This window comes from Phodopus roborovskii, unplaced genomic scaffold (genome assembly GCF_943737965.1).
Source record: "Phodopus roborovskii unplaced genomic scaffold, PHOROB, whole genome shotgun sequence".
Taxonomy (NCBI): domain Eukaryota; kingdom Metazoa; phylum Chordata; class Mammalia; order Rodentia; family Cricetidae; genus Phodopus; species Phodopus roborovskii.
This window is the reverse complement of record NW_026126549.1, coordinates 2,214,081-2,228,913: the sequence shown is the minus strand read 5'-3', so window position 1 is coordinate 2,228,913 and position 14,833 is coordinate 2,214,081. Positions and strand designations below refer to the sequence as shown.

General features: G+C 37.1%; 1 protein-coding gene across 5 annotated transcripts in view; it reads left to right on the top strand.

Moving 5' to 3' along the window:
* Nr3c1 (nuclear receptor subfamily 3 group C member 1) overlaps positions 1-5,471 on the top strand; it is a 121,094-nt gene extending 115,623 nt beyond the window's left edge. For all 5 annotated transcript variants that reach the window (XM_051201004.1, XM_051201005.1, XM_051201006.1 and 2 more), the window contains exons 8-9: positions 3,520-3,677; positions 4,807-5,471. In XM_051201004.1, coding sequence (XP_051056961.1) covers positions 3,520-3,677; positions 4,807-4,959 — 311 coding nt within the window. In that variant the 3' untranslated portion in view covers positions 4,960-5,471. The remainder of the gene's footprint in view (positions 1-3,519; positions 3,678-4,806) is intronic.
* The last annotated feature ends 9,362 nt before the right edge of the window (positions 5,472-14,833 follow it).

Below are 14,833 nucleotides of genomic sequence, written 5' to 3'. Positions count from 1 at the left end.
TTAAAATAACTACACTGTTTATGCTAAGGATATTATAGGAAGAATAAACGAATAGACTGCTAAGGAATCATTCCTCTAAGGAAATACTATAAATAAAAAATGCTGAAATGAAAATTCAGAATGTTCCAATAGGCATATCATTACTTGTAGTGCAACCAAGAAAAGAGAGAACAGAGATCAACAGCATCTAGACTTAAATATAGAGGAAAAAAAATTAAAAGGATCGGAAGAGACCATCAAAGTGGGAAGGGAGAAGAAATAAGTAATTAAAGCTCAGAAATTTCTAAAGTTAGAAACAGAAGAAGATGGGGCCAGGCATGGTAGCAGATACCTGGAATACCAGCACTCCTGAGGATAAGGACTGGAATTCAAGCTAGCCATGGCTACCTATCCAAGACTTATCTAAAAACTAATTAAAAGGCAAAATAAAAATGTTCTCAAAAAAGTGAGGAAACTCGTGAACACCTTTACATCTATCTTACATGAGCTATTTTAAATTTTTTTCTGAGGAAAAGAAAATATATGTCAGAATTAAGGATGTGCTATATAACAAAGAAAGCATATTAAAAAAGGGATATGTGGAGTAAAATGTCACTTTTTTAACATTACATAATTATTACAGTAATAATGATCAGGTACCATGGGTGTGGAGAAGATGGCACAGTGATTTCCAGTACCCACATGGCAGCTCAGAACTGTCTGTATCTTCAGTCCCAGGGGATCTAATGCCCTCTTCTGGCTTGTGCTGCACAAACATACATCAGGCAAAGCACCCATAAACATACACAGAGAAATATGGTTTTTTTAATAATCAAGTGCTGGATGGTTGAAATACATGGATATGTAAAATGAATACCAGTAGTATTACAATAATACAAGGGAAGATTTGGGTATACTCTGGCACTAACATTGCCTGTTAAAGCAGAATAGTATGTTTTGGAAGGGAAAACAGGTTAATTGAAAATGTATACTGCAGATTATACAGTAGTCACTTAAAAGAATTCAAACTGTCAAAGGCCCAATCAGGGCTGCCTGTCCCCTACAACCTCTTTTCCCCCCTCCCCCGCCCGAACTCCCTGGGTTGGCCCCTGATCCTGCTGCTCCTGTCTCTGGTCCCCATCAAGAGCACCCTTGGAGCTCTGATACACCCCCACCCATCCCCACCGCCAGCCTACCCCCCCCTACCCTGTGCCCTACCCCACCCATGGTTCAAGACTTGAAAACTGAAATTGAGAAAATAAAGGCAACACAAATGGAAGGAATGCTGGAAATTGAAAAGCTGGGCAAAAAATTGGCAACTACAGACACAAGCATAACCAATAGAATACAAGAGATGGAAGAATCTCAGGCGCAGAAGATAAACTAGAAGAAATAGATTCATCGACCAAAGAAAATCATAAATCCAACAAATCCTTAACACAAAACATCCAGGAAATGTGGGACACCATGAAAAGGCCAAACCTAAGAATAATAGGCATAAAGGAAGGTGAGGAAGCCCAGCTCAAAGGTGCCGAAAACATATTCAACAAAATCATCGAGGAAAACTTTCCAAATCTGAAGAAGGACATGCCCATGAAAGTACAAGAAGCATACCGAACCCCAAATAGGCTGGACCAAACAAAAAAGACCCCTCGACATATAATAATCAAAACACCTAGCATACAGAATAAAGAAAGAATATTAAGAGCAGCGAAGGAAAAAGGACAGGTAACATATAAAGGCAGACCTATTAAAATTACACCTGACTTCTCCATGGAAACCCTCAAGGCCAGAAGGTCCTGGATAGATGTTCTAAATGTATTAAGAGAACACGGATGCCAGCCTAGGCTACTATATCCAGCAAAACTCTCAATCACTATAGATGGAGAGAACAAGATATTTAATGACAAAACCAGATTTTCCCAATACGTATCTACAAATCCAGCCCTACAGAAAGTATTGGAAGGAAAACTCCAACCCAAGGAAGATAACCACGCCCACAAAAATGTAGGCAACATATAATCCAACTACACCAGAAACCAAGGGTGAGGCCAGGCAGATTCTAACCAGTTCTGTCAACTAGCATGTAAATGCAGACGGCCAAAACACCCCAGTCTGCTTCAGAGGTCAGAGCGAAAATGCTACCACCATGGTTCTCACCAGGACACTATTACAGGATAAACTTAGGTTGAAGGGAAGTAACTCATATTTACTAAGGAATTAAGGATCAAGGGAGTGGGAAATAGATACATTAAAACTGACATCTGCCAGCATATAAAATAACAATATCTACTAACATGCAAAAGAATCACATAATAAACCCAAAAGGGGAATCTGATAAAAATGGATGCTTCATTTCAAGGATGACAACTAGAGTATGCAAATTTTCAGCTTTTGTTGGGCATAGGGGAAAGTGCTAACAAGACATAATAAAAAGTGAAAGATATAGGAGCTTGGAGGCAAGAGTGAGTACAAGAGGGTATATGATAAGAGATGCCAGATAAGGGAGTTCAAATAAATTCAAATATATCCATAATTTCTATAAAAATTGAGATGGACTAAGTACTGGAAGCATAATTTAAAAGTGGATTTTTAAAAGTACCCAAACTTTTTACTGTGTTTACAAAAGTACTAAATGAAGACACTGACTAGCAGAGTAAAAGGATATGTAACAGTGCACAATGCATGAGATAGCAAACGACTGCAAAGGCCGGTCAACACTCAGTCTGTCCTTTGGCAACAACACTAATGGATTACACAATACCAACCCTACATCTAGAAAATGCAGCTTAGAGTCTCTGCAAAGTACTGACATTCAGAGATTTTTGTATTAAACTCTCTACATCTTCCTGCTCTAACCATTGTGACCACAGCAGGAGCGCACTTTGAGAAATGTAGCTATCTACAGAAGTTATAAATCCATGAGATTAAATGACCATGATCAGCCCATAGTAGTACTGAGTATTGAAGAGTAATATGAAAATTTTTACCCCAATATTACAATCCAGATTGCATGGGGTAAGGCTAGTTCTTAAAGGTGCACAGAAACAGATATTTTCTCCCTAGAAAGGCCTTTGTGTAGGCTATGACAAAGTAAGGATCATCTTTCCTCTTATGCTAGATCATAAAATTTTAGTATGCTAACACATTTTTAGTGCTGAATGCTAAATTTAAAGTTCTAATTAACTAGTAATATGATACATATGCTTACTATGTAGCTAGTGGAATAAAAGTTGCTGCTAAAGCCTTCTACCAGGAAATAGAACTAACTAAAATTGAATACCAACCAAAGTTAACTAAATCATCACTTATCATTTCATCTTCAAAACAGGCTTGTCATCACCAACTCCCATTTTATAAGATAGGAAAAAAACCCAGTTGGTTCACCCACTTTTTTGACCCCCATTCTTAATTACCCTATACTTCACTTCACTCTAGTCCCCAGTCCTTTGAAAATGCATGGATTTTAGAATGCATTAAAGTACATTGTATCAGTGAAGTCTGCATGACAAGTTACAGCAACTTCATCTTACCTTTTAGTTCCTAAGGAAGGTCTGAAGAGCCAAGAGTTATTTGATGAGATTCGAATGACCTATATCAAAGAACTAGGAAAAGCCATTGTCAAAAGGGAAGGAAACTCCAGTCAGAACTGGCAGCGGTTTTATCAACTGACAAAACTGTTGGACTCCATGCATGATGTAAGTATCAAATACAAAGCCAAAACAACAACCAAAAGAAAAACATAGGCTGGGTGTGGTGGCACATGCCTTTAATCACAGCAAAGACTGAGGTAGAGGCAAGTGGACCTCTATGACCTCCAGACAGAGAGACCCTGTCTCAAAAACCCAGAGACAGAATTTTGTAGGATATAAGGTATAATTAGAACATTTTATATATATATATATATATATATATATATATATATGCACAAATATGTATGTATGTATGTATGTATGTACACACACACACCAGTAAGTCATTCTCCCTCCCTTAGTTTATATATTTTGGTGATCATTCAAGTTAAATTTGTAAACTTCAATTTTTTACACTTTTCTCCTAAGTCTTATTAGTCTAGTCATTTCCATGAAAATTATCATGTTATTACAAAGTTTAGTAACAGTCTTTTTAATAGAATTCCCTGTTCTACACAGAAGAGCTATTAAACTATGCTATTTCTGTATTTCAGTACTAGTCCAGGCTGGCTTCAAACTCACACTCTTCCTTGAACCTGATGCCTTGTCTCCTAAGTGCTGGGATTACAGCATTCCAGGCTTTCATGTTCTGCACAGTTTAAGAAATTCAGACTGTTTTTTTGTATTTAAGTGCTCATTTTATTTAAATGATTTTTCTTCTCTGAGGAATTCCAATAAATATTGGTATATTTTGGATCAAAAAAAAAAATTTAAAGCCCAACAGAAATGAGCAGAGTCAACACAGTTCTTCTGTGTATATGTTATGGCTTCTTGTGTGTGGGAACGAGTGGGTCCCTGAATCTTTTTCCTTCTCTCGGACTCTTCTTGTTTGTTTTGTCCAACTCCAACATCATAATTTTTGTTTTATCTTACTGTATTTTATTTTGTTACAGTGGATTAGTATCCCTTTCTTTTCTAATGAGAGACAGAAAAGTGGATCCAGACAGGAGAGGTAGTGAAGAAATGGGAGGAGTAGAGGGAGGAAAACTGTAATCAAGACATAGTATGTGAGAAAAGAATCTGTTTTCAATAAAAGAAGTAAAAGTCAAGACTTGGGGGAAAGGAGGCCAACAGATACAAGTAACTCACCCTGCTGAGCTTTGAACCCTCATCAGTACTGTATCTTCTCTTGCAGGTGGTTGAAAACCTCCTTTCCTACTGCTTCCAAACATTTTTGGATAAGACCATGAGTATTGAATTCCCAGAGATGTTAGCTGAAATCATCACTAATCAGATACCAAAATATTCAAATGGAAATATCAAAAAGCTTCTGTTTCATCAAAAATGACTGCCTTACTAAGAAAGGTTGCCTTAAAGAAAGTTGCATTTATAGCTTTTACTGTACAAACTTATCAATTTGTCTTGTAGATGTTTCCTTGTTCTTTTTGTTTTTGTCTTGTTTTGTTTTAAATACGCACTACATGTGGTTTATAGAGGGCCAAGACTTGGCAGTTGAGTCATCACTTTTAAGTGATGGGGAAGCAGACAGTGAAGTGTATTGGTTGGCTGTCACAGAAACTGAAAAGTTACAGGCAGGTATCTCCACTATCGGTGAAGGACTGCACCCAAACCACCAGTGCCCAAAGTCCCTGTAATCAGCTTTCTGCTCATATTTTCAGTTGGCTGGATAAAACTTCTAGACTTTCTGTTGGTGTATTTTCCCATGTAGAGTTAGGATAGCATTTTTGATTTATGCATGGAAACCTGAAAAAAGTTTACAAGTGTATATCAGAAAAGGGAAGTTGTGCCTTTTATAGCAATTACTGTCTGGTTTTAACAATTTCCTTTATATTCAGTGAACTATGCTTGCTCGTTTTTTTCTTAAATAATTTTTGTATTCAAGTTATTGTACAGCTGTTTAAGATGGGCAGCTAGTTCATAGCTTTCCTCAACTCTAAACATTAATCTTCTGTGTGAAAATGGGTTGGTGCTTCTACCCTGATGGCACTTAGCTATCAGAAGACCACAAAAATTGACTCAGATCTCCAGTGTTCCTGTCAAAAGCTCTTTTTTTTTTTTTTTTTTTTTTTTTTTTTTGTATATATCTGCTTCCATGGAGAATTAGATAGCTTGTGCAGATTACCGTCCTAACTGGTGTAGAGCACCTACCTAGTCCAGTGAGCCGCTGGGTAAACTATGGGTGATGGTCACAAAAGACTGGTTAAAGACAGTAACTACCAAAAGGCCCAGTTTGTACCTAATGCCCCATCTCTACAATGGTGAGATGACAACAAAGTTTGTAAATGAACTCTTTCAGTACCTTCTGGAGTGGTTTATGTAACATCTTAACATTTATGATTCCAGATTGTGTGACAGAGCTGAAATTTTTCTTTAAATTAGACCAAGTAACTTCTCTCATTAAACTTTACCCCCAAACTAATCTCTAATACGGCAAGAATGGCTAGACACCCATTTTCACATCCCCACCTGTCACCAATTGGTCTAGCTTTCCTGGTGGTACAGGAAAATCAGCTACTGATTTTTGTTATGTAGAACTGAATGTCAGGCATCCATGTTTGTCCAACTACACATCCCTACATGTGCCATAGCATTTAACACAGGTCTTGTGAACTTCTTCACACTGAGAGTTATCATTGTAAACAGAACAGAAGCTGTGGTAGCCCTTTCTGTGTGCACCTTACCAACTTTCTGTAAACTCAAAGCTTAACACACTTACTAAGCCACAAAAAAAAAAAAAAAAATTGATTTCTACTTAAGGTGGCCAAATTATTTCTGTAATAGAAAACTGAAAATCTAATATTAAAAATATGAAACTTCTAATATATTTTTATATTTAGTTATAGTTTCAGATATATATCATATTGGTATTCACTAATCTGGGAAGGGAAGGGCTACTGTGGCTTTACATGCAATTTATTAAAATGATTGTAAAATAGCTGTATAGTGTAAAATAAGAATGATTTTTAGATGAGATTGTTTTATCATGACATGTTATATATTTTTTGTAGGGGTCAAAGTAACGATGGATATCCTATATGATTTATAGTGTGTGAGCATCCATACAGGCCTCAGTGGTCTTGGAAGTCAAAACCAGTTTGCTCTAAGATAGGAAGAGGGAGATGGAGACTGGCCCTGTGTGCAGTGGAGGTTGCTGAGGCTTTGACCCAATCAGATCACAGGGGAACTAATTCCCCACCTCCTGTTCTGACCATCCTTATCCAACCTTGACCTTGTCAGTGCAGGGTTAGTTTATTAAATCTCCCCTTGCACTAACGCACATGAGCAGAATAGAAAGGTGGTGCTGATACAGTTACAGGCACCCTCTAGTAACAGGGTTGTTTCACATGCGGCCTCCCCACAGGTTAACAGGAACACAGGCTTTAGAAGTTTGGCAATAATATGAATAGAGGTACCAGCAATATGTAAATACTACAGAATCCCATAGGTCACCAATAATACACTAATCCTTTCCATCCTGAAATAGTTTATTTCCAAGTAAAATGAGGACATGTTTGTTTTCTTTGAATGCTTTTTGAATGTTGTTATTTTCAGTATTTTGCAGAAATTATTTAATAAAAAAGTGTAATCCTTTGCTTTTTGAATTCTCTCTAAAAGGGAATGTTCACTTTGTAATGGTTTAAATTGGTCTCAAAGTACTTTAAAATAATTGTAACCCAGCTGGATGTGAAATTTATGGTGCCTAAGAAATACCACTTGAATATTATCAATGACAGTGTTAAATTTCAAAATGAGCTTCTCAAAAAAATAGATTATTGTACATTTATGGAATGTTATATGATTAAAACCAGAAAGCACATCACACATAAATCTACTTTCAGTCCCAACCAGCTTGGCTCTCAAAAATAAAAAATAAAAAATACAGCTCCAAAAATAAAAAAGATTTGTTATTACCAGAAGGCAACAGACACATAAATTTACTATAGGAAGCTTTCCATTACATGGCTAAGAGCTGTGCTTCTTGAGTATGTGGGAAGAAGAGCTCCCCTCATTCTGATAGAGTGTAAGTGAGAAAGCTATGGTACTGTTTGAGAGCGACTTCAATTTCTGTGTGTGGTTTCATACCATTCCAAACTATTTAGATCTATAACTTCAGTGAGAGTTGGAAAAATGCCTACATGACTCACAACAGATCTTGAAAACTATCTTTAATTACTGGTAGGACAAAAAAGGGACATTCTGGGTATTGTAGTCATTGACTTGGGTTACTATATAAGCAGAAGTGAGAAGACAGGAAGCTTGGGGAAAGGAAGGGAAGGGAATGTAGCCTTCTCTGAAGAAAGACAAAACGACAAGCCAGACCACCCCCAAAGGGACAAGGGACATGTTTAGTGTGTGGAGTCTTTCACAATGAGCACAGGGTGAACTCGTGCGAACATGTGGAGATTCCAACCTCCTCAGCACTGCAGAGTAGGGCCAGGACAGGGATAGGACAGGATGAGCAATTCCAGACTGACTTGGTATTTGCTCCGTTTTAGTACTGTGAGACCATATCACCATGGGAAACTGTGGCATCATGCTTGGATCTGTCAACATTCAAGGATCATGGTAGCCTTCAGTGAGCTTTAGATCTTGGTTGGTCACCCCAACAATAAGCTGTAGTTGAATGTGTTTCTTATGTGCCTGGTTTCAGTGTTAGAAGGTGAAGTAAAAGTGTGCAGAAGACACTGCAAACCACTTCAGATAGAAGTTTTCTCATTTCTCAGGCTTTCAGTCAGCCTGGTCTATCAGATTTGATGACCAGGTTTTCAGGAAAGGGTTGGCTTCTGTCTAGAGTATGCCTGAAAGGATTTTATTTTCTGAGAAATGGCTGTATGAAAATACCCTTCTAAATAACCTGCTTAACTACATATAGATTTCAGTGTGTCAATATTCTATTTTGTATATTAAACAAATGCTATATAATGGGGACAAATCTATATTATACTGTGTATGGCATTATTAAGAAGCTTTTTCATTATTTTTTATCACAGTAATTTTTAAATGTGTAAAAATTAAAAACCAGTGACTCCTGTTTAAAAATAAAAGTTGTAGTTTTTTATTCATGCTGAATAACCTGTAGTTTCAAACTGTCTTTTTACCTCCACAGTGAAATGTCAGACTGTAAAATTTTGTGTGGAAATGTTTAACTTTTATTTTTCATTTAAATTTGCTGTTCTGGTATTACCAAACCACACATTTGTACTGAATTGGCAGTAAATGTTAGTCAGCCATTTACAGCAATGCCAAATATGGATAAACATCATAATAAAAATATCTGCTTTTTCATTATATGCCTCCCAACCTGCTTTCATAGAATTTACATAGTTATAACTCTCCGGGTTTTTTCTCCTCATTCTACTGATAGCAGAAGTTCCCATTTTAGAACTTAAGGTGGACATTTAAATGCCAATGTGACAGCTACTATGAGCATAAGAAAATGACATTTGTTCTAAATGAGCTTAAACATGATACCAAAAACTAAAGATTATCATGTCTCTGGGGCTAATGGGCTTATTATTTCACAGGATATTAACGCAGGAGAAACTGACTCCTGTAACTGTTTCAAATGTAACAACAGTCTTTATCCCAAAAGATGATATTGTTATATAAACTGTTATCTAGGAGAAAGATTAATAGCTTAATTTAAAATCCACACTTTCTCTTAGAAATGCAAATAAGTAAACAGCAAATGTACAATACATAAGAGAAAGGCCGTGGAAGTGGTAAGCCATCTATCTATCCAGTCTATTTGTCCTTTCTGTCATACATTATTCCAACTATTGGCTGCATGCCTACTATATAAATATAAAGAAAATGCCAATGCTTAAGACACTTAAGACTCTGACTGGGAAGTCCAGAGCTCCTTTCTCAGTGTCTTAAGGTGAAATACAGACACCACTCATATGGCACAGTGTCTGCAGTGTATACTTTCACTTGCACATGCAGAAGCCAGAAGAAAACACTGGTGTCTTCCTCTGTTGCTCTCTGCCTTATTCCCTTGAAAGAAGATCTGTCACTGACTCGGAAGCTCACTAGTTCAGGTACATTGGCTGGCTAGAGAGCTCCAAGGACCTGCCTGTCTGCCCTACAGTGCCGGGGGCTTACAGACACGTATGTCCACATCTGGCTTGTTTACATGGATTCTGGGTATTCAAACTCAGATACCTATGTGTACGAGTGATTACCAAACCAAACCAACTGCCCATACCTATTCTTGCTGTACCATCTACTCTCAAGTATAAGCCTTTTTTTGTAAGGTACCTTCACACATACTACACCAGTTAATATTTACTCATTGAATAAATGAAATGAAGACAGGTGATAGTAGTAACTCAGTAACTAAAATTACAATGAAAATCTCTGTAATGAAGCCCTTTAGTTACCATATCAGGTAGCACATCTCTGGCAATCCTCAGGATATTTTCTGCTTTTAATTTGTCTACTGCCTCAGTGAGCACCTACTATGTATGTTTCAAAATATCATCTTACCTAATCTTTGCAGCCCTATAAAGTAATATATGTGAGATATATATATCTCACATATATGAGGGAAGTATGCCTTGAAAAAAATGAATAATCTTCCGAGGCTTACAAAGCTTGGAATGGCTGAGTACAAGTTGACACTAGACACCTGGCTCTGGATTCATGTCTTAACCACTTCTAGGAAAGAGGAATGAGAAGCTTCTAAGAGCAGCAGCTGAGCCTTATGAGTCCTTGTCCTCTCACTTGATGTCAATCCCATTTGCTACTACATCAGTTTTTTAATTATTTTAGTTTTTGAGATTATAGTTGCATCATTTCCTTCTTTTCCTTCCACAAACTCTCCCATATAACCCCTTGCTCTTCTTCAAATCCATGGCCTCTTTTCTTCATTACTTTGTTACATGGCACGCATCTGTGTGGTGGGGGTGCCTTGTGTGAGTGATCTCATACACACCCTGCTCAATCTACACACGTATGTTTTCAGAGCTAATCATTTTTTAACTCCTGAGGAGATGGAGGGTAAGAAACTAACTCCAGAGAGATTTCAGAAAACCCTTTGGTTTTTCAAATATACAAGGAATCTGTGTGTCATTTAATGGCACTCAAAGCAAAAGAAGAAACCTCCAGGAGAAAGGGTGCAAAGAGATTACCATCAAGCTGAAGAGGAAAGTCGTTTACAAATGAAAACTGATGCAAGTCTGATCTGATCCTACTTTAACAACAACAAAATACTCAAACCTTGTATGTAAAAAAAACTAAGTTGATAATACAGAGCCATTTTGTACAAGCTAAGCAGTTTATAGACTTCAACTCATGTCATGAATGGCTCCCAACAGCTTTTACAGTACCTCCTTTAAAAGTCTCTTTGCCATTAGGTTAGGGAAAAAAAATTGGATTTATTTTGATCTTAGAGAATTTGGATGACCAAGTTAACATGTAAATTATAAAGATTATGAAAATAAATTATTTAAAAATTGTGAAAAAAAAAGTCTCTTGCCTGCAGGTTTCATCAAGCTTCCTTTGTGTCTTAGTTAAAGTGAGATAGTCCTTGAGTAAGAGAAACATTTTACTCCAGAACTGAATCTGTAAACAAAGGAGGTTTTGGAAAGAGACATTTACATTCTATTCTGTTCATCCTGTTTGTCATTATCAAAGTAGTGCCGGTAGAAGCTCCAGGCAGTAGCAGATCTAGTAGGTTTAAATGGCAGTGTCAGGGACAGAAGCTTGAAGAACTACAAAGAGAATCAGAAATTCAAGTCTTCAAGTCAGTTGCCTTCCCTTTGTTTATCAGGAGAATTTTTTCCTTTTCTTTTCTCCCCCCCCCCTTTTTGATTCCTCCTTAGCTTTGTGTTCACAGAAAACTATACACACTCCGTAAGTAACAGGAACGGTGACAAAAGAACACAGGCAGCCACTAATGCACCACCATGTTCTGCTGTCTGCCGTCTATCGCCCTGGATCTGATTTGTATATTGTATCATCTTTGGGGAGCAGTGGGTGTGCACATGGCACTGTTCACATGTGGAGGTCAGAGCACTACTTTTGGGAGTCGATTCTCTTCCTCCCACCATGTGGATCCCCCGGATCAAACTCAGGTTGACAGGCTTGGCAGCAAGTCCCTTTACCTGCTGAGCCAACATTTTTGTTATTAATTTGTTTCTGTTGCTCAAGCTGTTTTCATCTGTCCCTGTCACTTGCTCCTACATGTTGATAAAAAAGAACTAAAAAGTGGGTGCCCCACCAAAGCATATGGACACATTCACAGTGGCATTGCTAACATCCAAAGGAAACAGGCCCCGCCTCTGGCATGTTACTAATGTAGCTTATCTTATAAAGTACTTATGAAAATATCTATGGCGTTCTGATGGAAATGCAAATGTAGGACATGTAAAAACTCCAGGGTTATTTGATAAGATTGCAATGAATCAAGTAGAGATCATTTTAAAGGAAGACAGTATTCATAAAAAGTAGAGGCTCATAAAAGTACATGATACAAATAACTTCTGACCATTATGTTGGTAAGTATATAGCTGGTCCAAACCAAAGATGACCAAGCCATTACTAAAAAGCCATGAACACATTTCTGTCTTCAAAGAATTAAAGCTGCACTTCCACTTGTCTGTCTACTCCAATAAAAACATGTAACAATATAATGCCCTATATATGAATATACATAGTAGCAAAACAGCCAAAAAGTAAAAACAATCTGATATTTGTCAGTTGATGAGCTGGTAAGCATAAAATGGAATTAATATATATGGCTATTAAAAGTAAAATACAGATGCACTCTTTAAGTACACATAAACCTCAAGAACATGCTAAAAGAAACAAACGATGACATACATGATTTTTCTTTGGTGCCCAGAAATGGCAATTGTAAATAACCAGAAAGCTAAACAATGGTTGCCTATTGCTAGGGACAGCATCAGGACCATGAATGTGTGGGAAGCTTTTAATGGTGACAGAGTGGACTAAAACTGATTCTGGTGATGGCTACAGAGCTTGGTAAATGCAGTATAACCCTGAAACTGCAGGCTACTTTATCAGTCTCTGGGTTAGTTATATTCAAAAACCAGAAAAAATTAAAGAAGTTACATAAAACTACAGGCTAATATCCCTTATGAACACGGCAAAAATTCTGAACAAAGTCTTAGCAACAAAATCTAATATAGGAAGAATACACCATGACCAATGTGTTATCCCACAGATGCCGGGTTGTAGTAACATTAAAAATCAGCCAGGTTTGGCAAGATAGCTCAGCAGGTAAAGACACTTGCCACCAATCCTGCCCATCTGAGTTCCATGCCCAAGACCTATAGTAGGAGAGAATACGTTTCAGCCAGTTCTCCTCTGACTTCCACATATGCTAGCAGTGGCAATGCACATATGCAAAGTATAATTCACAATGACAAATTGAAAGAACACTGGTTAAGTGGATCTAAAACATTTTATGAATTGCAACTTTTTTTTTAAGTCACTGGGTGAATATAAAGTACTTCCTCAACCTTCTGAAATGCACCAATCAAAAGGTATCTCTCAGCATCATGCTCAATGGAAAAAGAGAACTTTGCTCTAAAGAACAGTAACAAAATGTGTACATGTACATCTTATCACTTCCATTCAAATAGTATATGTGAGGGTTGTAGACTATGTAATAAGGTAAGAAATAGGAATAAAAGACATCTAACTCACAAAAGAAAAATCAAGGTTCTGTATTTGTAAATATCATTTATGTAGAAATTCTTGACAACTTAAAGGATGCCATTAAATTTCAAAAAGTTGAAGAACATGACCATCCAACCTACTATTCCATTCAGAGGTAGATAGCCAAAGGAACTGAAAACATCTGCCCAAACAAGCACGTGCATATTTATTCATGGCAGCGTTCCTAACAGTAGTCAAAAGGTAGAAACAACCGAAATCCCTCAAGGAAATGAATGGATAAAGAAGTCACAGCACATACAAGCAACACACTGTGACTCAGCCTGGGAAAGAATGAAGCACACACTTGTACTTAAGATGGAACAACATCTAAAACATGCTTAAGAAGCCACACACAGTAATGTAGATTGGTTCCATTTGCCAGATATGACAGATATAGACAGATAGACAGAATATAGAATGGTGATTGTCAGGGCCCCAGGTGAGAAAAAAACGAGGCAATACTGTTCAATGTGTAAGAAATTTACATTTACAGGAATGTCCTGGAATCAGGCAGAAATAGTTATGTAACACTGTATTAGGTTACCTTGTCTATTTTGTGAGTAGTTATCTTTGAGTAGTATGACTTTTACTTAATAAACATTAGTTTTTAAAATTTTACTAGAACTAATGACTGAGTTGAGCATTGCTACTGGATACAACAGGTGTCAACAAACCAACTTTCCTACAACTGCAAAACCAAGTCATTCTAACAGATTATTCTAACTACAAAATGAAAAATATTACCATCTTTACTGATTCTTACAGTATCAGATTGGTATAAAAACTAATTATATACCTGTACTATGGTAATAAAGCTACAGTAGTACTGGCAATAAATATGTAAGAGTATTTTTAAGTCGACAAAATAGTCATCTAATCTGAACAGAGAGCTCTGCATTGGACCCACATAAATACAGTCAGCTGATGTTTGCCAAAGGAACAAAGGGTACATAGCAAAGAACAGATGTCAGCAGATGATACAGGAAGTTATGGGGCAATACAGGCAAAAGATGAATCTACACACAAACTTTACATTTTGATCAACATATACTCAAAATGGATCACAGACCTAAATGTGAAATACAAATTACAGAACTCCTAAAAACACAGGATAGTCTATGTGATGAAATGTGATGCCAAAGGCATTATCCAAGAGAGAGAAAAGGCTAGACTGCAATAAAATTTAAATTTCTCCAGTGCAAGAGACAATCTGAAAAAAAACAAGCCATGTCCTGGGGGAAAAAATAAGTGCAAGAGACTTTTCCTTATTGAATATTTAAAACAAAAAGACTCCTAAAACTCAGACATAAAATAGACAACCAGTGTAAAAATTGACCAAAGACCCTAATCAGCACCTGAGAAAATATAAAGGTGGCAAGTAAATGAAAAATACCCCCATCGTAGGTTATTCAAGAAACATTAGAGCAAAAAATGAGACAGTACTCCACACTTTTAGAATGGTCCAAATCCACAACAATCACACCACCATACGCTGGAGAGGGTGGGGCAACATG